The sequence below is a fragment of the Osmerus mordax genome, chromosome 27 (assembly GCF_038355195.1).
Source record: "Osmerus mordax isolate fOsmMor3 chromosome 27, fOsmMor3.pri, whole genome shotgun sequence".
Classification (NCBI taxonomy): domain Eukaryota; kingdom Metazoa; phylum Chordata; class Actinopteri; order Osmeriformes; family Osmeridae; genus Osmerus; species Osmerus mordax.
This window is the reverse complement of record NC_090076.1, coordinates 3,864,906-3,888,773: the sequence shown is the minus strand read 5'-3', so window position 1 is coordinate 3,888,773 and position 23,868 is coordinate 3,864,906. Positions and strand designations below refer to the sequence as shown.

Sequence of the window (23,868 nt, the reverse complement as noted above, 5' to 3'; positions counted from 1 at the left end):
CCCTCTCCCAAATGAACACACACTGGCCCTTCTTTATATATTTATTGTTAGTAAACAAGCCAACAGGCATCAGACACACAGCAGGCAATGTTACCATGCATACATTCATACACACCTTGCTTTCACACACACACGTTCCTATCAGAAGCAAACATCCCTACTATATCTTCATATGCCAACCTTGATTTTATTATAAAGACCAACTACATTAAAATTTGTAAGGAGAAAAACTAGTTATGCACAATTTCTTTTTAAACCAGAAGATCTATATCCTAAACATGCCTCCATCATAGGCTTCAGTAGTATAGAGGTATATCACCACAGAGCATGGGTAGAAAAGAGTGGCTACTGCTATCACAAGCAGAGCAAAGTAGGGGTTAAGCGCCATGTTTTAATTGGTAACCAAAGGTCTTAGATTTGGTAAATATTGTCATGTGTACTGCAGTGCTAATGATTAACCTATCACATTTTCCTTCCAAAATGGCTTGTCCAATGAAAACTCACCTTTTGGGTGGTGTCTGGGGAATGTTCTGTGGGGTTTCCTCATTTTCCTTCTGTCTCCTTCTCTTATACACCCCATCCACTGAACTGGAGAAGGACAAGTAGAAGCCATGGTGCCTGGCAGCATGCTCAATGTCATGTGCCTTCACCCACCAAGCATCTGTATTCCCCACACTAGCTGATAAACTGAAGGCACATACCATTCAACAATCATCCAATACATTTGTGGAGGCAAGCAACATTCCTCTGGGATGAAAGATCTTTCTGACCTTTGACATTCTATGTGTGCGTCAGATCCACCCTTGTGTAAGGTTTGGGCAAATCCATCTGTGCTGCTATTTTGCCTGTCATCAGGTTCATTGGTGATATCTCATTGGTCTTATATTTTCATAGCACTGCCTTTACTGGCTGCTCAGAGTCTGGGGAATGTTGAACACTGGTGAGAGATACTTCTGGAAAACTTCATACTCATACTGTACCAAGTGAGCTTATTCTTTGAAACTTGACAGTAAACAATCAGTTGCCAGTAAAACATTGATCATCTAAATTGACAGTGGTTACTTCATGTTCCAGTCTGTGTCTTATACTGTCTGTACTGTAATGTTCTGTATAAAGCTAGGTTTAAAGGGCTGCTACCAGGGATAGAATACTGGATATGGCAACATGAGCTCCTCCATCCTTCAGTAGTAGTCTTCGTAGTTCTTGGGGTTCAGGCAGTAGAGGAGGGCACCCCCGAATGAGAAGATAGTGGCCCCCCAGGCCAGGCCATAGCCCCAGTTGAACTCATGGTACACCCTCAGGCTTACAGTCTCAATGAACTTAATGGGATACAGGACCAAACTGCAGACTTGCAGCACCACTGATGGTAGACACACAGAAACACAGAAAAAGACAGAGAGACAAGGGGAGAAATAAAATTACATATCTGCATGAGAATTGTGTGTGTGTGTGTGCGCGTGCCAGAACCGTACCTGCAGAAAACAGCATCACTGCTACAGGTGTATAACAGCGTCTCCTGGCACCAGGACACACTGACACTAACCCAACCAGGAAAGAGAGGAAGATGAGGGCCGCGCCACCGAGCAAGAGAGCCAGGGTGGCAATCTGCCAATCTGCCAGAGACAAGGGGGGGGGGGGGGGGGGGGGGGAGAAGGGAAGAGAGAGTCATAAAACTACACTCACTCACAGAAGGAATGCATGGGGTCTCTAGTGGCATGGCCAGGGGTCAGGGAGATAGAATGACAGGGGACATGAGGGAGAGTCAGAAAGTTAAGCTCTAGTTTAGCGACACATCTGTGTTTCCCAGAATGCCAAATACACAGAGCATCATAGAATGTGAAACAAGCATCACACAGGTTTGCCGGATGTTTTGATGTTCAGGAATGCTAACAATATGCTAAGTAATACTACCTACGGTATCACACCAGATCTACAAAAACACCTACAGCAGAAAAGTGCTGAGAGCACAAACACACACACATGCACGTACACACACCTCATAATGAATCACTCTGCAGCAAGAGACTGAGTAATTTGCTGGGTGACTCCGATAATAAGTATCCCTTCCTCTTGCCTGTTGCAATGTCAGCAGCATTCTCAGCATTTCATTCAGAAGTGCTCCAAAAACACTGAGTACAGCGACTAGAAATAGCTCTCTATCTTCTCTGGAAAGCTAGCAGGGAGAAGAGCAGCTAAAATAAGGATGGAATTGTGGGAGAGAGGGATATCGTTCACTACCACGTCCACACAGAATCTGCCCTTGTTTCTAGAAGCACTACATGTATTGTACAATGAATGCTACTGGCACCTTATCTACACATTGTAAAACCTCAACAGTTAAGTTTACTCAAATGGTTTAATAAACTGAATTGCCGAGAACCATTTAAGTTGAAGAACTGGATCAGCTACTGTGTCTTGGGGGCTTGACATAACCTTACATGTTATAAGGAACATTTTAATTTACATTAAAGAGTAAATGAACAACCAAACCAATGTTTGGGGTTAAAACCTTTTGTTTAATACTTACATACAGCTAAACATATCAATCCTGGTCTTAATTCCAACAATTCTTTGCAAAAAGGTTATTTGGGATTTTTTTGGGACCTAAATCTCAGCACAGTGCAAAGTAAACACATCTCTACTACAATACTGCATAGTACAGTGCAGCAAAAACAAAGTCAGTGCAACATCAAACAGTTTTGTGTTTTTTTTTGTCTCTTGCCAGTCAGCTGTACAACAGGATCCTAAATACAACACACATAGAAAGGGAAATTTATCAAAAGAAGTAATACAGTTAAGTGCTGCTTTAGGTGCCCTTAGGCCAAGCGAAGAGTTGTCGACGTGAAGCTTGAAGAGGAGCATCTTGAGATAGCAGTTATGGAGAGCTGAGGTTCATTGAATAGTAATATCACTCCACTTCTGGTGCACAAGGGTCACTAATGTCACATAATCAAAGCGCCTGAGTCGGTGCGTACGGATGTCTTGGAAGTATGAGGGGCACATCCTGTTGGCCGCAGTGTAGATAAGGTAGTACCGGTATTTTCTTAATGTAATTACACTGCAACATGGACAATGGTGCCAAGTGTTCCCAAAACAATTGGTTAACCAATTCATTTTTGTCATGACCACCACATCCTGTCCTTACCATCACAGTGCTGATGGGATTTGACATGATTTGGTTATTAATGGAAGTTTTTACTTCCATTAATAAGCTTTATAATTCCATTAATAGCTCTTGAAATGCTATTTTCAAGAAACAGAACCGATGCCACTGCAGCACGCACACAGAAGTCCAGGAGTCGACTCAGCACCCAAGTCAGATTTGAGGTAGGCCAAGAAAACATTACAAAAATAAAGACAGTTTTTAAATGATAGGCCTAATGATCATCTTATTTTGACTAAAACATAAAAACAATATTACATGAAGCTCAAAAAACAGTATTTGCGCTCAAATGAATGCAAAACAAATGTGTGCGCACGTTAACTATTGATGTCCCTGCCAAAGCTGATATCAAACTTGCGTCCCTGAACTATTGTATAGTGGGTTAAGCAAGGGGAGTTTCTATAGCTGAGTAGTGCGCTTGGAAGAAAAAAAGGGATATGAATAGGGGCCTGTGCCCCAGTAGAGTTTTATGTCTAACAACGCCCCTGCTTATCAGCTTGCGTATATTAAAAAATCTAGCTTGAGTCTGACCGCAGGCAGGAACCCCCAACTATGAATGATGGCTGATGGAAAATTAGATATCTGAACACTAATTATGATTCCCAAGGGGCTGCAGAGCTGGCAGGTTTCATTCTGAAACTAAAGGGAAGTGCATTATTGAAAAGCCCAATGATGAGTTGGCCTACTCACACAGTAGTTCGAAATTTGCCCCGCCCTCTTGTACTGACATGTTATCTGCGCAAAATATTTTTACACCAATGTTCCACATTCCTAAGTCTGTGTCTGTATCTTTTACAACTGACCTCTGGGAGTGTGTATGCACATACATGTGTTTAATGCTGAGGGCATGACGCTGGGAAAACATGAATATTGAGAGAGAAGCTAATTACTGTGTGAGGCTTAATCAATATTTAAGCAAAGCCAAACACAACCTAAAGGAAATTGACAGTTTGCTGTGTGCAGTTACTGTGGTATGCTGAGTCGTGAGTAGGCCTTTCCTTGTCTTACAATCAATCTAGAAGCTACCCCTTGGAAACTTGGAAGTGACGGGAGAGGGCTACAGTAGCCTAGGTCCAACATGGCCACATTAAAACACAAAATGCTGTTGTCTTACAAACAAACAAAGCTGTATTAACTGCATTTATAAAAGTCGATAATATATCAAGAGAAAAAAAGATAACTCGCAAAGTAATTAGGAAGATGGCGGCCTATGCGGCCATGCATAGTTTATGAAGAACTAAAAATTTTTCTGAGAAATTGCATTACCAGAACGCTGCACTTGTTTCCGTGGTTACTAATCTCCCGGCATTTAGATCTCTGGGGAGTTTGGTTCTCAAAGTTGTCCTCGCTCCTTGCCCGGTGAAGGAAGCTCAACAAAGGCTCATTTTGTGAGCAACAAAAGACGAATAAAACCCAGCTGGACCGCTGCTTGTGAAACAAAATTCACATCATTCAGTGGCAGGTTGGAAAATGTGTAAGAAACACATTAGCATAGTATTTTTTTCATTTGATAGGCCTAAAGTAAATTAGGGTAGCCTATACGGCTTGGGTGCCCAGGCAAGACAGTACATTGAATAATAAAACTAATAATACAAAATAATCAACACAAATCTCAGATTATTAATTCCATCTGAAACTCTGACGGTCTATGCTCCATCCTTAGTGATAGAAAGGCCCTTTGCTATTCATCTCAATTAATCATTTAAATATGAATGTAAGACTGACGGATACATTTTTTATTGAAAAAAACAAACTTAATTAAGTGTAAACTTTTGGTTTTACAGGTTAGACAAGTGATACATGGGGAAGGTCTCACCTGTCCTTAACGTGGTGTTGCATTCCCATGTTTCGGACGTGACTGGCTTCCAGCATGATTCCCACAGAGAGAGGTAATATTGGTCGTCTGCCGTGACCCACGCCGGACTCAACACGGCCCCTACATCCAGACACAGAGCGAGGAAGACGCACACCAAGCCCACCAACTTCAGAGGCGTCAACGAGGACACGCGCACCTCCTCTGTTCTGCTCACGGATGAAGCCATATTTGGTGGATAGGCCTCGTGATGGAAAAACAAGTCTTTTCCTCGAATAAAGTAAATTTCTCGTCGCCTGATTAACGAAATTCGACAATTATCCTTCCCTGCGATCGTATTTGGTGGTAGGATATCACTGCGCGTTGGCGACGCCGCTCCAGCTATACTATTTCAGTTTGTGACTGCACTGCACATCGCAGAATTGTCCATGTTGCACCTACAGGGTCCTAGTGCAGGACTTTCACGAGTTACATCCCCTCTCTCCAAAGTACCATAGGTACAGATATACATAAGAGTAAGAGGGTGACCAGACGTCCTCTTTTACCCGGACATGTCCTCATTTCGAGACCTAAAAAATGCGTTCGGCAGGGATTCCACACGACCACACTTTTTATTTAATTAACGATTGACAGTTTTTTGGTATAAAACATAAATACAAATATTTACCAACTTGATTATGCATTATATCTTACTGTCAGATGTATATTAAGATGACTTAATTACAACAACAAAACATTCTTAATGATACATTTTACTATGGGTTGTGAGTAGGCTATACTACAAGGTTGTAATCACAACAACTGTTATTAGTTACAGCATTACATGTCAGTTATTGTTGGAGGACAGGTGATTATCTATAAAGTAAGGAAGAGGTGGCCTGGCTTTTAGGCCTGGATTGCAGACTACCTTACTGGAAGACCACATAAACTGTCTGTGAGCCTTTGGAACAGTGTCACAGTCAGTAGCCAGCCATGTAGAGGCCCACCAACAGGGTTAGGGTTAGGGACTGTGTGGACTGGATCACCTGCATGTTAATGTTGGGAAGACTAAGGAGATGCTGGTTATTTGAGGAACATTTGAAAAAGAACAGGGCTCTGTTGACTAGCATCCTGGGAGCTGATGTCCAGCAGTCATACAAGTATCTGGGAGATCTGGACAACAGACTAGAATGGACTAGCAACATTAAGGCCACAAAAAAGAAATCCAGAAAAGCCATCCAAAGCTTACTGTACTTCCTGAAGTGAATAAAAAAAAAATGTTTGCATGTTTTATCAGACTGTGGTGGCGAGTGTCATTTTCTACATGGTTTACTGCTGGGGCAGCGATATCAAGGCGGTGGAGTCTAACTATTCAGGAAGGCAGGCTCTGTCCTGGTTAACTTCAATTCAGTGGTGGAGAGATGTTGAGATGTTGTACACACTCCTGGCCACCATGGATAAATTATCTCATCCCCTCTATGATACCTGGTCAGGCAGCATAGCAACTTCAGCCATATACCAAAACAATTGTATTGTATTTGTATTCTCTGCATTTTTTATTCTTACATTTCTGTAAAGTTGTGGATAGGGACCTTACACGTTTTTATATTTTTTGGTACTTATTTGATATTACAATTTGTCACTTGCTTGCTTTATTGTTATAGAGATGTTCATTGTTCTCCTAAAATATGCTGCTCTAATGGTGCAATTTCCCCTTGGGGATCAATACATTTCCATCTATCAGAGGGGACCCCACTCATCTTTGATAGATCAGAAATACATTTTGTGGGTTTTTGCAAAGAAACCCACCAAAACAATCGCTACAGCACTTTAACCCATTCTACCCTATACTGTCCCCTGGTGGCTATGCCTGGCTGTTCTGTGTTTCACTGTCATGGACTGAAACTGTCACTGAAATAAAAACCCTACATTGTAATCTACATAGTATACAAATCATCCTCAAATAACTTAACAGCATTGATTGATGAGTTGGTTTCGGACTGACAGTGTGCATGCTTCCAAACATAGTCCTGTGTTGTGTTCTTGCTTGGATGGTTAGCCTACTTGAAAGGCATAATTCTGTACATATCTGAAAGTCTTGACTTGATGCAGGTCTTTATGGGATACACGAGATAGGTTGTGTTGCAAGAGAGCCATCCTTTGCTGCTGCTGCCTTGCTTGAACCTTGCTTGAACAAGTTTCGCTGTAGCATGTGGTAGATTCTAGACTGGGACATTTATTGCCTGTCATTCCCTCTCTCTCCACTGCATTTCCTGTCTATACTGTCGCTATTATAAAAACACCTGTGGTTTAGGGGTGGTTATGGCATCAAACAGCTTGAAAGGTGTGTGAAAGGCATCTGGCTCTTCAGACTTGAACATGATGTCTTCTGTGGTCAATAACTGTGAACTTGATGTGAAGTGAGCTTGGCCTTACTTAAGATAAAGCTAACATCTAGCAGTCATCTCCAAGTAAATTACTACCGGGATATAATTTGTGGAAATGTTTGGGATTTCTGCAGAAGCCTGCTAATGACCATTCATTTGAATCAGGTGTGTTGGAGCAGGGGAACCTTCTCAAATACACATGACAGTGGGCCCTGAGGACCTGGGTGGAAGACCACTACAATATTTACCCATCAGTGTCTTAAGTCTATTTACCCTCACCTCTTTAATATATAACTAGTAAAACCTTGGCTCTAGATACAACATACTTTTAATTTCAATGAATCATCCTCTTGGTTAATAATACATTTGATAAAGACTTTCAGTGTTGTAGCCTATGATCAGCCAGTCATGGGCTGTAAACATTGGCTCCCCAAATCTGATTTTTGGGACAGGGAAGTCAGAGGGAAAATGTAATCCAAAATCTGTTAATCCCGTAACGGTCTCTTTAAAGTGAAGAACAAAACATCTGAAAATAGAGGATCGTCAGGAGAGACTTTGGCGCATGCGTCGTTGTATTGTGCATCAAGGGTGACTGCGGATCACACACTGCTCATTTGGGGTCGAGATCAGGTAAATAAAGTTCTACTATAAGGAGAACATATGTTTCATGAATTCTTGTTATTTAATTGCTCACCTAGTATCCAATACATATTGCAAATATCGCTGGAGTCGTTTGAACGTTACACGGTATCTAAAGCGGCTTAAAATGTTCACCCACTTCAGCCATGGACAGACTTTGTCAGATAATGTTAATAATTGCTAATCTAATCTACACTTCGCCTACCTACCGATGTTCACATGTTTATTTATGTGAATGCGCTGTATTTATAAGATAAGCCGTTTTTCATTGTTCTTTACCTACGCCTCAACAAGGGACTGGGCGGCGCTTGTTTGTTACATTTTTGCTAGTCTTCTATTTCTGCCATAGCGGTCAAATTCCTGTCACCGCTTGGTCATTCAGCGTGGTAATTCACAATGCACTGAATGCGATTGTGACCACCATTTCCCTTCATGCATATCTGTTGATTTTATTTATCTAAAAGCCATTAAGTTTTTGTTGCTCATGTGGGCTAAATGGAACATGGCTTACGCTATGCTATTGGCATCTGGTATCTTATACATTTGTATTTTTTGTAATATTTGTATTTTTATATTGTAATTTACGTCAATTTATATTTTATTTTATATTTAATTATATTCTAATCCCACTTAGTACTGCTAGTTTATGTACCCTTAGTATAGATAGTCCACATATTTAAATTTTAGGTATATGTTTATTGTATGCACCTTCCTGCCAAAGCAAATTCCTTGTCTGTGCAAACTTTCATGGCGAATAAATCCCATTCTGATTCTGAATCACTTGTTCAATTCTTAATTTAGATTTGACTAGGTTCATGTTTAACTGTTTTATGAGCGTTGTATGAAATTTGAAGTATCCAATTTGATTGGATTGGTTGTTTTTCCACAGGCATCCGCCCCAAACAGACCTGCGGGAATCATGGGTAGTGGTAAGTTACACCACAGAACACATGCCTGAAAGAGGGATTTCATTCATATCCAGTGTCCCTGTGTAGTAGAAATACCTAATCTTCACAGATGCTAATCTGTGAAAGTGACGTTAAATGCATGTCTAATTACAAATTCAGTTTTTTTTGGTGCCACGTGGTTTGTGTTCTTGCCCTCTGTTCTGATCCCTTATCTGTTGGACAGAGCTTCTCTGTGCTCTCTCTAAATTCCACAAGTCTCACATTATGCTGGACAGAAAAAAATCATTATCAAAGAGCTTTTGTTTTAACACCCAATTGCATTTAGTAGGCAGTGCTTTCACTTTCTTGACACTCTTTTTGTATCACTTTCTGCCTCTCACTCTTACTCTCTCTTTCTAACCCCCATTTCTCTCACTCACTCACTCACATATGCCAGTGTTCCTGCCAGCGGATGCGGCCCACTCAGTGCTGAGACGCCTGCCCAGGGCAAACAACATGCTGGAGGAGATGAAACAGGGCAACATCCAGAGAGAGTGCCGGGAGGAGATATGCACATACGAGGAGGCCAGGGAGGCATTTGAGAACGATGAGAAGACGGTGAGTGACCATTCTCTGTTGCTGTCTCTTTGCGTTTCCGTGACACACGCACTGGAGAAGCTCTTGCGTGCCTGCGAGATCCCTGCCCCAGATCGGCTGGTGTGAGTAGTGTCCCTGTTTTGCAGGAAGTGATTGTTATCAGCAGGAAGAGCAATCTGACGTAGCGAATGCTCTTCAGGGAGGGAGTTGATTCCTGTAACTGTTGTGTAGAGTTAGAAGGAGAATGGTGACACATGACTGATGTTGTCGTACGTGGGTGTGTGAACCTGTGGCATGCTGAGCTGCGATCCTTAGTGTGTTGTTAGTCTGATTGTGTGGGTTGTGCCTGTCGTGATCTGCTGCAGAGACGTTTTTGGGAGGAATACGTCCGTGAGAGCAGTCCTAGCGGGGGGCTGGAGGCTGTCATGGGTGGAGTCAACCCCCTCTACCTGATCCTGCCCCTCGTACTGCTCTTTCTGCTCATCGCTGCCGTGGTCATCACCGTGTGGAGGTGTCACTCTCGCAAGCACTCCGAGCGCAGCCCCGCCATGGGCTGCCCTCACCGGGAGCCCGGCCTATCTGTGGTCTCCATGGACCAGTGGGGGAGGGACTACCACCCAGAGCACCTGGAGCTCAGCGTCCACAGCAGCCCAGCCTACCCAGGCTCCGAGCTCACACCAGGGAGAGGAAGCGCGGCAGACCCCCCGCCATCTTACGAGGAGGTGGTGGGCCATACCGACGTCCATGTAGAGACGGAGCCCCCCCCTCAGTACGAGGACATAGTCAATAGTGCTGTCGTAGGCCATGGGAAGTGACCCCCCCTTTTGCCATTGCACTGATTTGACCCAAGAGACTCCAGCCCTCCCTTGTCTGCACCTTTCACAGCAATACCATCCTCAGCTCACCCCCTCACTGCTGTTTTTTTATTTTTTATTGTTACAACACTAACAGAGTTTTGTTGGAGACGGTGTTGTCTAAGCTTGCACTAATTGCTCACCAGGGTTGAGTGACAGTGGAGACAAACGCCAATGATATCGCAATACCAAAATGCACTGAAACAGATCTACATCCTGTGGCTTCCCTACTAGCATTCTGTACTATATAACAAGAGGTTGTTTTCTTACATATGAATGGTGCATGGTCAAAGTGGTTTCTGTTTGCCATATTTGTAAAAGGAAACACGTTCTATTTATATAGAATTATTTTTGTAATGTTTGGTGGAAATGTAAAAACAAACAATTTAGTCTTGCATAATACTAGATTGTTGCATAATATTAGATTGTTGTCATGATATGGCAAATTGTATGTATACATGGACTTATTGAACTATTGCAGATGGTCAAAATATGTCTTCCATCTTGTGTGTGATGACAGCAGAGGTTGACGAGGATAGTAAATTAAGCAATCTACTGTAGGGTCCAAAAGTCTCAGGTCAAATTGAAGACTGAGAAAGCCAAGCATTCTGTGACATCACAAGACGTTCTTTGGAACAAATTGTCAAGTCACGTTGTGCTTATACATTTTTTTACATTGTTATGAAAGCAAAAAGGGGACATAAATACTAGTAGAGAATAACTGTACTACATTCAAAACGGACCTTGATTAGTGGTCTCTGACTTTTGGACCTTACTGTGTGAGACCTGAAGTTACCGAAGCAAAGTAATGAGGCAGGGCCGAACCCCATTGTCTTCATGGGGAAAATACAGTATTAAATGTCACTGTACAGAGATGTATATACCTTTTATTAAGGTGAGTGTGCTGAGAATTTATCAAGAGGCTTTTTTTGTGATTGCAATGCTTTTAACGTAGCGAATGTGGAGAATGAAGGCACTTTCTGGTCAGGTGTAAACCAAGCCTTTTTTTTCTTTTTTTTCTTTTCTTTACAAACACTAAGGCAACCTGTTCTGGTGCAAATAGCACCACTCAATCAGCAATAACTCGACCTCCTATATCAACAGATGACTTTATACTCTGAGTATGCAGCCACTTTACTGAAAGTACTGCTGGCCCAAATATCTGCCTGAAATGCATTTAATAATATTTATAAATCTGAGTTTATATTCTGTACACTACAGACAGAGCACTGATGTTTTATGTTTGATCTGTGGACCTCAGTCCTATGCCATGACCTTTACTGGGAGATGCTAGTTGAGGTCAGACATTGTACCTTTACTTTTGTATTTGACAATGCCTTATCAAAAAATGACAAATGTGAAATGTAGAGGATTATTAAACACTTAACAGATGTATAAATAAATGTTAAATATTTGAATGTGCTATGCTTGAATTAATTTGCAATGCAAGTAATGTGTAACAATTGGATAAAGGAATACTGTACATACAGTGCATCCAGAAAGTATTCACAGCGCTTCACTTTTTCCACATTGTTACAGCCTTATTCCAAAATGGTTTATATCATTTTTTGCCTCAATTATACTCACACAATATTCCATAATGACAGTGGAAAAAGTTACTTTTTTATAGTTTTGCATAAATATAACATGTAAATGTCTTTGTGGCTGTGTGCTTAGGGTTGTTGTCCTGTTGGAAGATGAACTTTCGCCCAATCAGATCCAGAGCGCTCTGGAACAGGTCATCATAGATGTCTCTGTACATTGCTGTATTCATCTTTCCCTTGGTCCTGACCAGTCTCCCAGTTCCTGCTGCTGAAAAACATTCCCGCAGCTTGATGCTGCCACCACCATGCTTCACTGTAGGGATGGTATTGGTCAGGTGATGAGTGGTGGCTGGTTTCCTCCAGACATGACACATGGCATTTAGACCAAAGAGTTCAATCTTTGTTTCATCAGACCAGATCATTTTGTTTCTCATGGTCTGAGAGTCCTACAGGTTCCTTTTGGCAAACTCCAGGTGGGCTGTCATGGGCCTTTTACTGAGGCGTGGCTTCCGTCTGTCCCTCAATCAATCATACAAGCCCGATTGGTGGAGTGCTGCAGAGATAGTTGTCCTTCTGGAAGGTTCTCTCTTCACAGAGCAACGCTGGAGCTCTGTCAGAGTGACCATCGAGTTCTTGGTCACCTCCCTGACCAAGGCCCTTCTCCCCTAATCGCTCAATTTACATACAATACTGTCTTAGAGGTCTATAGACAATTCCTTGGACTTCATGGCTTGGTTTGTGCTCTGACATGCACTGTCAACTGTAGGACCTTTATATATACAGGTGTGTTCCTCTCCAAATCATGTCCAATCAACTGAATTTATCACAGGTGGAACCCAATCAAGTTGTAGAAACGTCTCAAGGATAAGTGGAAACAGGATGCACCTGAGCTAAATTTTGTGTCACGGCAAAGGCTGTGAATACTTGTGATTTTTATTTTTATATATAGATTATTTTTATATACCTTTTTTCACATTATCATTATGGGGTATTGTGTGTAGAATTTAGGGACAATTAATTTAATACATTTTGTAATATGGCTGTAACATAACATGGAAAAATTGAAGCACCATGAATACTTTCTGGATGCACTGTAGCTGTACCTCAGATTCTTCCTAAACTGGTTAAACTGCACTGTGATATGATGTATACAGCGTATACATCAACTAATTACAAAACCACAATGTAGCAATTCTATACATTGCATAAACCTTTCTGTACAACATTTTCAATCAAGTAATTTATTTTATTGTGGAATTATTTCAATAATTTCCACATTTATAAAAACGATTGTGATTTTTGGGGAAACTTGTTTCCAAACATAATAGTATATAAAGTGATCGTGAGCAGTTTTCCCTTTCATTTCTCTGGACAAGTGGCTGGAGATCAAAGCTGGTCTGCAGTATCTAACAGCGTCATCTTACTAAGACAGGCAAAAAAAAAAGACAATTTGCCCCCAAATAATGGCACAGTTAGATGGAAGAATCTCATCAGTGTCAATCACAAAGTGTCATCCAAATACAATAATTTGACAAGCATTAACAAAAAAGCTTTAGCGAGTGAGAGGACCTCTTCTTGTTAGTTTGGTTAAATTTGCTAAATGCTTGCACGTAAAAAAAAAAATATATATATATATATATATATATATATTTATATATAATAGTGCTCATTTTGATTCCGGTCATGAAGTTTCAGCATCATTGAGACCTATTTCATAGAGTCGACTCAACAAGTCAACGCCTTCATTCACACCCACTCCTTTGGGTTTCGTAACACCTCCAACATCTCCGCCTCCTGGGTGCCTTTGGCTGGCTCATGCATATACTCCCATCTGGGGAGCAAGGAGAGGTTCATTACAATGTTGTTGCTTTAATGAGACACACGCACACACGTGACTCGCCACTCACCTAGCTGTGAGGGGCAGGGACATGAGGATACTCTCAATCCTGGAGCCTGGGGTGGCCAATCCAAACTTAACCCCTCTATCATACACCAGGTTGAACTCCACGTACCTGAGGCACACAGGGAAATTACAGCAACATTGTGTGCATAATAGCATCTAAGGCAGGGTGAGGCATCCAGTTATCTACTGAGGAACAAAGAAATGGCCTTCTTATGTGCTTACGTAATTAATCAGTGAATCAGCCTGTTGCCTTATTATCTGTTCATGTATCCTGTCTTATTCATTCATTCATTCGTGTTCCTACTGTAACCTACGTTTGTGTTCTGATGACAGTGAAGGGCCTATGACAGGGGTCGGCAACAGGCGGCCCAATTGTGGCCCGCCAGCGATTTTATTTGGCCCGTCAAAATATTTCCGCTTGACCATGTTGATAGAGAGTTCGTTAAAATAATGAAATTATTCAAACAGACCACCAATTCACATTCACATGGTTAATAGGCCTAGTTGTTGCGAGTGCATGTATCGCAAGGGCACTATCGCAGCGTCTAAATAGGCAGTAACCCAGACTCTGGCCCGTCATCTTGTGGCGAGGAAAAATACTGGCCCGCGGCCCAAGTTACTTGCCGACCCTTGGCCTATGATGTGGTGTCTGTATGTTTGACGAATGTTGGCTGTATGGTACATTTGTTTTTCCCTTTGTACTATAAATTCTGTCCTCTGACTTTCATGGCTTAGAGACTTTGCTGGTACACCACTGTGTTCAAACTGTTAGTTTCTATGTCGAGGTGTCTTTCTCCAATCGGCAGAATGCCTAATACCGTATTTCTTCGAATAAACGCCGCACCTAAAATGAACGTTGTGTAATAAACGCCGCCCTCGAATAAACGCCGCACAAAAAAAATCTGAAATCGATTATTTAATTGGTTAAATTCAACCCCAGTATTTATTACACATGTACATAACTTTCTGCACAGCTTTCTGTTTGAAAGATAACGTGTATGAATGTTTAGGCATGCTGCTTCAGATTTCTACACAATGTAGAACACTTGTATTTGAGACAGTTGTATTACCAACGCACACCTAATTGATAGCCAATGAGAAAGGGAGTTGCCGCACTCATAGACAAACAAAGAATAGACAAGGAGGTCAGCGGTAGTAGCCTAAATGAAACCTGCGTTTCTAGCTGCATGATTCATTTGTCACAATGCCAGCAACGAAGTTGTCTATGGCTGCACTGCAGCTACAATTCACGAAATCTCTCTTAATAATTAAACGCCGCCCTCGAATAAACGCCGCCTTCGAACAAACGACACACCAAAAATGAACGTTATTTAATAAACGCTGCGGCGTTTATTCGAAGAAATACGGTACTTACAAACCCAGAACCCAACTGAATTGTCACATTGTTCCTGAAGAGATGGACAGAACTTCCTGGCGCACATTCTGATACGCATGCAAAAGCTTCCTCTGTTTGTGCAAACGTACCCCCAAGAACACAAGGCCTCCCAGTCTTTCAACAACATAGAAGACTACCTCCGAATGCACACTAACGGAGCAGGGCTCTCTGTTATGAACTCACCTGCCTCTCCTCACCTGCTGCCAGGCCTTCTGCTCCGGGGTGAAAGGGTCGTTGAGGTGTTTCCATACGATAGGGAGATAACAGGGCACCACAGTTTGGGCGCAGCTCCTCACAAAGCTGAAGGCCTCCTCTTGGCTGGGGGAGTCCAGGTCGTCAAAGAAAATCCCTCCGATGCCCCGGGTCTCCCCTCGATGGCGGATGTAGAAATATCTGTCACACCTAAAACCCCAGAAGGACAAACACCAAGTTTAGCTAAACATAAATTAGTTTCTAAAAATAACACCCAGTCTTTCATAATCTTAATTATATGAAGAAAAAAATATATATATGGGAATATATACAAGATGTCTCCCTTCCCCAGTCAACTTTGTCTTGCTTTATAGAACATTGTCAAATGTTGCAGATAAAATTACATACCTTTTTTAAAAGCACAGTGAAATAAATTCAAGATTCCTCACTTTAGATTTAGACCATAGAATTGAAGTACGTTAAATAGTTCGTCACAGCTGTATAAAGCTAACATTTACATCATGTTACATCCTCCTACCACAACACCTCAACTGAATCATGTTCCTTATACTGAGATATTTTTCTAATAGTGCTCTGTTTTCTGGGTCTTGGGTGTTTGTCTTGCTATATTAGCATTTAGCGTCTGCTAAATGAATAAATGTTTACTGTAAAAAAAATTAAGAAAATAAAAATCAAGGTCAACAGGCAGTCAAAACCCTCTTCCTTGTTGGGGTGCCCCCCCCCCCCCCCCCAACTTTGCTTAAGATAAAAGCGTCATTATTAAAAATGTTAACGGTTCTTAACATGACAAGGAAAACGTCCTCTTATCACTCTCCAACAGTGGAGGACCCACCCAGAACAGACCACACACCCTCACCTACGCACACACTCTACCAATAAACAGAGTTGTCATACCATTTCTTGAAGTCTGGGTAGTACTGGGGATGGTGCTCGTCACAAGCCCCTTTCAGAGTTCTGTGGAAGATTGCTGCGTCTTCGTCACTGACATACATAGGAGTCAGGTCCGTGCCTCCACCAAACCACCACTGCTTGGAGCCTGGGAGACACAGTCAGACAAGGGTCATCATTCTTTAGCACAATGACTCAATTGACACTGTGACACCAACACCCCAACTCTTGCAACACAGTGTGACACAGACACTCTTACCGTCTTCTTCCTCAATCTCGAAATATCGATAGTTGAAGTGCACTGTGGGAATGTGGGGGTTCTTGGGGTGGATGACAGAGCTCACACCCATGGCGCAGAATGGCAACTTCCCTGAAAGCCGTCGTGTCACGGTACATTGATATAGTTAAACATTATTTGACATTGCCTTATGATTGAGCCCTACCCAGTGCTTATCCTTCATGCTGCTGGCCCTACCCCTCGCCTGTGTCCAGCGACCAGTGTACTGTTGCATGCAGCGATACGTCAACTGTATATGTAATTATTATTATTATCATCTCCACAAGAGAGAACCTGTTGGTTACTTACCATTTTTCCCCTTAAGGACCTTCCCTCTGCTGCGCATCTGCTTGGCCGCTTCTTCAGTTAGATTACCAAACACCACTGACACGTTGACACCAGCCTTCTCAAACACCTTTCCATCCTGAAGCACACAGCTGATCCCTCCTCCCCCTGAAACACACACATACACAAATAAAGGTCTTGAGACAGATCATATTGAGTCCCTGGCCTTCAGGCATTGACTGAGCTGCGGTCCACCTTGGTAGAATTGGCCTCAATTTGCCTTAAATAGCACGCGCCTCTTGGTAGGAGGCTCCACTGACCCTCTTTTCGTTCCCATCGGTCCACTTTGAACGTGCCGCCATCCACCTTCTCGAGAGCTTTGCAGAACTCCGCTTGCGTCTCCATGATCAACATTTCCATCCTTGTGCACATCTCCCCTCTCCTCTGCTGCAGCACCTTGATATCGGTTACTGGTGGCGACATGAAGGCCTTGCATTTCTCTGCAATATCACTTTCTTCCTCCTCGGTCTTGGGGATCCTTGATGCCATTTCAGCCCGCTGAAAGTGGCAAACACTGGCCACAAACCCTGCGACCGCTGCAGCTGCTCCGGCTAGCAACAGGGCACCTCTTCTGGATCGACCCGCAGTGCTTTTCCCCGCTGTCCAGCATGACATGTATCTCACTCCAGCACCTTTGGCAGACCATTCAGCTTGCGAAAGAAAACTTAACGGAACTAGTGAAGTATTGCGGTGGAAAGCCAGGTGCGAGTCCACGACACTATACATCCTATTGGAGTGAGAAATAAAACATTGTCTCGAACGACATGCCGTTCTATGTATAGAATAAAGAAATGTTGTAGCCATATCAAAAAAGTGAGCAATCCCTCCCTCGTGAACGACAACAAAAGTAGGCTAACAGGTACTCAAAGTAGGGCTACATGACCAAGTCGGAAGACGCATTGTCACATCTACGTTAAAAGCTCTGTTCATGCTACGTAAAAAAAGACAAGGAAGCATGGGATATGTAGTTTAAAGATATCTATTCAAAGGGCGTTCGGCTGATAGGGGGCTACAATAAACACAAAATCCCAGAAACCAGTACACTGCCACTGAACTTGGCCAATGAGGTTTTGTGGTAGAAGGACGTGACTTCTGTCCCATTCGAACAAGTATTTGGTAGTAGCCTATGTTATGCCACTATTGGTGTGAAATTCATTTTTTAATTATTACGGTAGATTATTTGAGCGTGCTAAGAACAGTCGGTCATTTTTTCAAATCAGTTTGTGTGCATTTAGTTACAGCATACGTTTGTGTGTGCTTAATATTCAACGCATGTGCGTGACGGCGAAACGTGTTGTAGGTCTCTATGGCAACGTGTTTTAAACCCCTTTGGGAAGCCAGCAAGAGATTATCTGCACAGGTGTCCTACGAACACAACTCAACATAAAATGTAGGGCAGTGGAAACAACAAATAGTTTCCAGTTAGGGTTTTTATAATTTATTCATACTGGCAAAGAAATCGCATAACCTTGCTGTGGTGAGTTTTTATTTGAAATCATAGAATTTATATTCACAATTTAAGCTCGAGTAGGCCTACGTCCTTTTGTTTTTAAATGGAATTAAACATAATATCCTGTTTTATTACCACAAGTGTAAAGAAAAATGTTGCCATCATATCTTGTTTTGCTGTATCAGTATTAGTGTGTGGAGGAGAACAACGATTTAAGAAAACAGCAGATGCCCCAGCCCCACCTCAAATTGTCCCATAAATATTATAGAGTGCCTAACAACGGTATATTGCAAATGTGTTGCCAAGTGTAGGCTACGTATGCATGTATTTATTTAACCAGCAGAGGGACATCCCGAGTTAACACCACCCGTCTTGACGTTCCACTGAAAAACTCTCTTAGTACTACATCTGTGCACTTCTGGTCCTAGATTAGGCAATCTGCTGCATTTACTATGTGCAGTACCTGTACATCACCTTGGATGCAAAGAGTCTGCTAAATGAGTACATATAAATGTACTAGGCTACATACAGTTCTTCTCATTATATCTTTGTGTATCTGGCTTAACTCCGTACTTAATCTGTCCGTATACCAATGAGGCAGAGATGAGCACTAGGACCCAGGAGGAGTACGAGGACGACTTCGAGAAGGACCTGGACTGGCTGATTGGTGAGGATGCCAGAAGTGAGAACCAGGTGGGTCAGTGAGCTGTACCGTGGAGTACAGTTACAGAGGTAACACTAAAATATAAAATATGCAATATGCTGAATTAAATATACAAATGGCCTACAGTTTCAGTCAATATTAAACAGTATGTACAGTAGTGCAAATACGGGTTAGTCTTTAGAATGACTAGGAAATGCAAACATATGAAGACTGTGAAGAACCGTGCTAGTGGAGTGTGTGACTGACTCTGTGGCCCTTGCTGTGACAGTGAGTGGTGCAGTGTTACCCTGGCCAATGCATCTGCCAGTATGTAAAAACCAATCTCACTGACACAGCTCCATACACTTTCCCTAGTCTAGGGTAGACTAGCTCTGCTGCATACATTATTCATTGACACGTATTTGTAGCCAAGGTGAGCTGGTAAACTCACTCCTCAGTATAAGTACAGTCACTTGCACCAGCGAAATGCTAGCTAGCTTTTTGGTGGTGTAGCTGGTTTGTGGTTGTCAGAGGGCCCGAGTTCGAAGACCGGTGTGGGTGGTATCTTCAGATATGACGTGCCTTAATTTCCATGGTCACTGTTCCCTTTCCCCCAGGAACCTGACGATGAAGATATCGAGGCACAAATAGACAAGGAACTAGAGGAAGAAGAGGGGGAGCAGGGAAAGGAGAGCAAAAAAAGCCAGAAAGAGAAGAATAGAGGTGAAGAGACAGAGGAGGCAGAGGTGGAAGAGAGATGGCCTTCGCCAATGGAGCCCCTTGAGTTTGATTCTGACAGAGAGAGCCAGTATAAGTTGTCGTCCATAGCCCCCCCCCCCCTGGTGCCGGAGGACCAACTGGACGATGAGAAGAAATACATCCTTGAGAAGATTGAACAGGCCAATCGAGAGCTACAGGACCAGGAAGCTCCAGACATGACCCGACAAAGACGGCTACACTTCAAAGAGACTCTTGTAGATCTGGTGGTGCCCCCGGTGGATTTTGAGGTCAGTGGCTTCTCCCAGAGTACAGGAGTGGAAGTGCGGAAGGACTGCCTGGTTGGAGGCACAGACACAAAGATCGAGACCGAGGTGGCAGGGAGGCTGTCGGAACTCAAGATCTCCCAGAGGGATGGAGCTGGAGAAGGCAGCTCACTGGCTGGGGATCCTGGCCAGACCAGGCCTGAAAAGAGGGTCCAGGCTGGGCAGGAGAAAGAAGGCATAGTCCTGGTAGAGAAAGATGGAAAATTTGATCTAGTCAGTCTGAAGGAGGTGGAGAGCCTCAGCTTGTTGCCCCCCATAGCCAACGGTCTTGCTGACAACCCCCGCTCTGACCCTTGTCCTGGAGGACCCAGGCTCAGCCCTAACAAGGCTGTCATGTCCTCCCTCCACTCTCAGGGGATAGAGCACCTCCGGGCTCCCAGACCTCCAGCCAAGCCCAGGAACAGGCCCAGTTCAGCCAGTCACACCGAGAAAGGCCGCCTGGGGAGGGGAACCAAACGCAGGGTGCAGTCGGCCAACGGCACACCCACCCACGTCACTTATACTCTCTCTCCCGAACAGAAGGAGATTCTGCAGAAGATGCAGGAGAGGAAGGGGAGGCAGGCCAGAGAGGTGGGCATGTGTCCTCGTGTTATACTGCCACTGAGTAGATAAGAAAGAATAAGAAAGCTATAAGTGAGACAGCTTGACCAGTAACCTAGACAAAACAACCCACTAGCTTCTTGACCTGGGATGAGTTTCCCTCTCTCTCTTCCCTCCTTCCGCTTCATTCTCTCTGTCTTCCTTCATCAGGCAGAACAGCGACGATGTGAGGAAGAGCAGCAGAAGCGCCAGGAGAATGAGATTGCGTTCCGGGCGTGGCTGCTGAGGAAGAGGGGGCAGGTTCAGGAGGAGAGGAGGATCCACCAAGCTCAGGAGATGGAGAGGATGAACGGCAGGGTATGGCCACAAAGGGGGGACACCAACACACCAAACATGAGCTTGAGTCCCACTCAGACAGTATCCGGCAATAATGATACAGTTAGGTCCATAAATATTTGGACATTGACACAATTTTCATCATTTTGGCTCTGTATACCACCACAATGGATTTGAAATGAAACAATCAAGATGTGCTTTAAGTGCAGACTTTCAGCTTTAATTTCAGGGTATTTACATCCAAATCAGGTGAACGGTGTAGGAATTACAACACATTTGATATGTGGCCCCCCCCTTTTTAAGGGACCAAAAGTAATTGGACAATTGGCTGCTCAGCTGTTCCATGGCCAGGTGTATGTTATTCCCTCATGGGAGTTCGTTATTTCATTGACAAGGAGCAGATAAAAGGTCTAGAGTTCATTTCAAGTATGGTATTTGTGTTTGGAATCTGTTGCTGTCAACTCTCAATATGAAGTCCAAAGAGCTGTCACCATCAGTGAAGCAAGCCATCGTTAGGCTGTAAAATCAAAACAAACCTATCAGAGAGATAGCAAAAACATTAGGTGTGGACAAATCAACTGTTTGGTACATTCTTAAAAAGAAAGAACGCACTGGTGAGCTCAGCAACACCAAAAGACCCGGAAGACCACGGAAAACAACTGTGGTGGATGACAGAAGAATTCTTTCCCTGGTGAAGAAAAACCCCTTCACAACAGTTGGCCAGATCAAGAACACTCTCCAGGAGGTAGGCGTATCTGTGTCAAAGTCAACAATTAAGAGAAGACTTCACCAGAGTAAATACAGAGGGTTCACCACAAGATGTAAACCATTGGTGAGTCTCAAAAACAGGAAGACCAGATTAGAGTTTGCCAAAAAACATCTAAAAGAGCCTGTACAGTTCTGGAACAACATCCTATGGACAGATGAGACCAAGATCAACTTGTACCAGAATGATGGGAAGAGAAGAGTATGGAGAAGGGAAGGAACTGCTCATGATCCAAAGCATACCACCTCATCAGTGAAGCATGGTGGAGGTAGTGTTATGGCGTGGGCATGTATGGCTGCCAATGGAACTGGTTCCCTTGTATTTATCGATGATGTGACTGCTGACAAAAGCAGTAGGATGAATTCTGAAGTGTTTCGGGCAATATTATCTGCTCAGATTCAGCCAAATGCTTCAGAACTCATAGGACGGCGCTTCACAGTGCAGATGGACAATGACCCGAAGCATACTGCGAAAGCAACCAAAGAGTTTTTTAAGGCAAAGAAGTGGAATGTTCTGCAATGGCCAAGTCAATCACCTGACCTAAATCCAATAGAGCATGCATTTCACTTGCTAAAGACAACTGAAGGGAAAATGCCCCAAGAACAAGCAGGAACTGAAGACAGTTGCAGTAGAGGCCTGGCAGAGCATCACCAGGGACGAAACCCAGCGTCTGGTGATGTCTATGGGTTCCAGACTTCAGGCTGTCATTGACTGCAAAGGATTTGCAACCAAGTATTAAAAGTGACAATTAGATTTATGATTATGTTAGTTTGTCCAATTATTTTTGGTCCCTTAAAAAGGGGGGGCCACATATAAAATGTGTTGTAATTCCTACACCGTTCACCTGATTTGGATGTAAATACCCTGAAATTAAAGCTGAAGGTCTGCACTTAAAGCACATCTTGATTGTTTCATTTCAAATCCATTGTGGTGGTATACAGAGCCAAAATTATAAATTGTGTCAATGTCCAAATATTTATGGACCTAACTGTATATCCCACAGTATTATTAAGTGTCTGTGTGTATGCTCAACAACGCCAAACATGGCTATGTACATATCGTCAGCATTGCCATTCACACAGACGTGTATGAATACATTTGACCAATGTTTTAGGCAGTAACCCCAAAAGCCAATCTGTCTAAAGCTAATTTAGAAAGCTAAGTTTCCGGTCGTCTGTCCAGAGAGAGTCTTGTGACCCAGACGAGGCCTTCAGGGCGTGGCTGCGGAGGAAGCAGGGGCAGCAGCTGAGAGAGAGACAGCTGGAGGAGATGAAGAAGATGGAGCAGGAGAGCGGATTCTATCTGCACAACCGAGAGGAGTGTGAACGCGCTTTCAAACTGTGAGTGGAAACCCAGCAGTCAAATTGCCCCTTTCTCTCTCTGTCTGTCTAAAAGTTGTCCTGCTCTGTCTCCTCTTCCCCTGCCTCCGTCTTCTCCCTCATCCTCTCTGTCCTCTTCCTCTCTCCTCTTTGTCCTCCTTTCTCTCCTCCTCCCTCCATCTCCTCTCTCCTCTCGGTATAAGGTGGCTGAAGCGTAAGCGTCTGGAGAAGAGGGCGGAGCAGCGCGCGGCGAGGGAGCACGCCCGCAGGCTGGTGCTGGAGGAGCGGCGAGCTCGGCGCCTGCAGGACCTCCTCTGCTCTGCCAACGAGCCACTACGCTTCACAGAGCACCTGGCCTACCGCTTCTGAAGAGCAAGGCCAACAACATACCTCAGGAGGAATGAGATGGGGAGGAAGGAGTCACTGAAGGATATACTCATCCTCCATATCTCACCTCAAATACAAACACTAGAAAAGATTAAACGGCGGGTAATTATTTACAGCTTTTGATAGCCTTATTCTTTGATTTCGTATATCCAATTGTGAGCGATGAGAGCATTTTTATATGCAAAATGGAGTATGGGTGGGTGCCGCATCAAGACTTAGAACTTGTTTTTAGCCTTAATTTGTTTTTCACAGATGGTGTTTTGTCCTTGACTTTATCTTCTACTGTACGTGGCCTGTGATATCTGACCTGGATACATACAGTTAATTCCCAAAGGATCGGGTTGCAGTTTAAGTAGTCTGTTTGTGGTCAGTACAAAGTATTACATAGAATGGTGGCTCGTAATCAAATGTATTTACAGATTTGTGGGACGAATATTTACTGAAAGTAAGTGCATCGATTATACTGTCATTTGTTTTCAATTGTGTCAACATAGCGTAT

The 23,868-nt window shown here is 43.2% G+C and overlaps 4 protein-coding genes across 4 annotated transcripts; 2 read left to right on the top strand and 2 right to left on the bottom strand.

Annotated features, from left to right (window-relative positions):
* Nucleotides 1-69: 69 nt before the first annotated feature.
* On the bottom strand, nucleotides 70-5,301 carry tmem47 (transmembrane protein 47). Its single transcript, XM_067230656.1, has 3 exons — nucleotides 4,980-5,301; nucleotides 1,473-1,613; nucleotides 70-1,360 (listed from the first exon to the last, which is right to left on the bottom strand). The coding sequence occupies exons 1-3, from the start codon at nucleotides 5,203-5,205 to the stop codon at nucleotides 1,182-1,184; spliced, it is 546 nt and encodes a 181-aa protein (XP_067086757.1). The 5' UTR covers nucleotides 5,206-5,301; the 3' UTR covers nucleotides 70-1,181.
* A 2,566-nt stretch (nucleotides 5,302-7,867) lies between these two features.
* prrg1 (proline rich Gla (G-carboxyglutamic acid) 1) lies at nucleotides 7,868-11,343 on the top strand. The gene is made up of 4 exons (XM_067230268.1): nucleotides 7,868-7,972; nucleotides 8,871-8,910; nucleotides 9,326-9,486; nucleotides 9,831-11,343. The coding sequence occupies exons 2-4, from the start codon at nucleotides 8,901-8,903 to the stop codon at nucleotides 10,278-10,280; spliced, it is 621 nt and encodes a 206-aa protein (XP_067086369.1). The 5' UTR covers nucleotides 7,868-7,972; nucleotides 8,871-8,900; the 3' UTR covers nucleotides 10,281-11,343.
* A 315-nt stretch (nucleotides 11,344-11,658) lies between these two features.
* Nucleotides 11,659-17,782, bottom strand: cpox (coproporphyrinogen oxidase). The gene is made up of 7 exons (XM_067230267.1): nucleotides 17,146-17,782; nucleotides 16,850-16,993; nucleotides 16,523-16,633; nucleotides 16,270-16,411; nucleotides 15,346-15,564; nucleotides 13,771-13,875; nucleotides 11,659-13,694 (listed from the first exon to the last, which is right to left on the bottom strand). Exons 1-7 carry the CDS (start codon nucleotides 17,687-17,689, stop codon nucleotides 13,610-13,612), a joined length of 1,350 nt encoding a protein of 449 aa, XP_067086368.1. The 5' UTR covers nucleotides 17,690-17,782; the 3' UTR covers nucleotides 11,659-13,609.
* A 1,156-nt stretch (nucleotides 17,783-18,938) lies between these two features.
* ccdc181 (coiled-coil domain containing 181) lies at nucleotides 18,939-23,351 on the top strand. The gene is made up of 5 exons (XM_067230783.1): nucleotides 18,939-19,028; nucleotides 19,596-20,591; nucleotides 20,772-20,918; nucleotides 22,846-23,003; nucleotides 23,186-23,351. Exons 1-5 carry the CDS (start codon nucleotides 18,939-18,941, stop codon nucleotides 23,349-23,351), a joined length of 1,557 nt encoding a protein of 518 aa, XP_067086884.1.
* Nucleotides 23,352-23,868: the final 517 nt, after the last annotated feature.

Bases quoted from the DNA above. Each gene is read 5' to 3' on its own strand.
- tmem47 (XM_067230656.1), bottom strand. From the start codon at position 5,205: ATGGCTTCATCCGTGAGCAGAACAGAGGAGGTGCGCGTGTCCTCGTTG. The intron at 1,614-4,979 runs GTGAGACCTTCC...TGTCTCTGGCAG, and splicing joins CAACACCACGTTAAGGACAG to ATTGGCAGATTGCCACCCTG. The intron at 1,361-1,472 runs GTACGGTTCTGG...GTCTACCATCAG, and splicing joins AGTGATGCTGTTTTCTGCAG to TGGTGCTGCAAGTCTGCAGT.
- prrg1 (XM_067230268.1), top strand. The intron at 9,487-9,830 runs GTGAGTGACCAT...GATCTGCTGCAG, and splicing joins TTGAGAACGATGAGAAGACG to AGACGTTTTTGGGAGGAATA.
- cpox (XM_067230267.1), bottom strand. From the start codon at position 17,689: ATGGCTACAACATTTCTTTATTCTATACATAGAACGGCATGTCGTTCG. The intron at 16,994-17,145 runs GTCAGTGGAGCC...TGTGTGTTTCAG, and splicing joins CCGATGGGAACGAAAAGAGG to GGGGAGGAGGGATCAGCTGT. The intron at 16,634-16,849 runs GTAAGTAACCAA...GACGGCTTTCAG, and splicing joins GGTCCTTAAGGGGAAAAATG to GGAAGTTGCCATTCTGCGCC.
- ccdc181 (XM_067230783.1), top strand. From the start codon at position 18,939: ATGAGCACTAGGACCCAGGAGGAGTACGAGGACGACTTCGAGAAGGAC. The intron at 19,029-19,595 runs GTGGGTCAGTGA...CCTTTCCCCCAG, and splicing joins ATGCCAGAAGTGAGAACCAG to GAACCTGACGATGAAGATAT. The intron at 23,004-23,185 runs GTGAGTGGAAAC...TCTCGGTATAAG, and splicing joins TGTGAACGCGCTTTCAAACT to GTGGCTGAAGCGTAAGCGTC.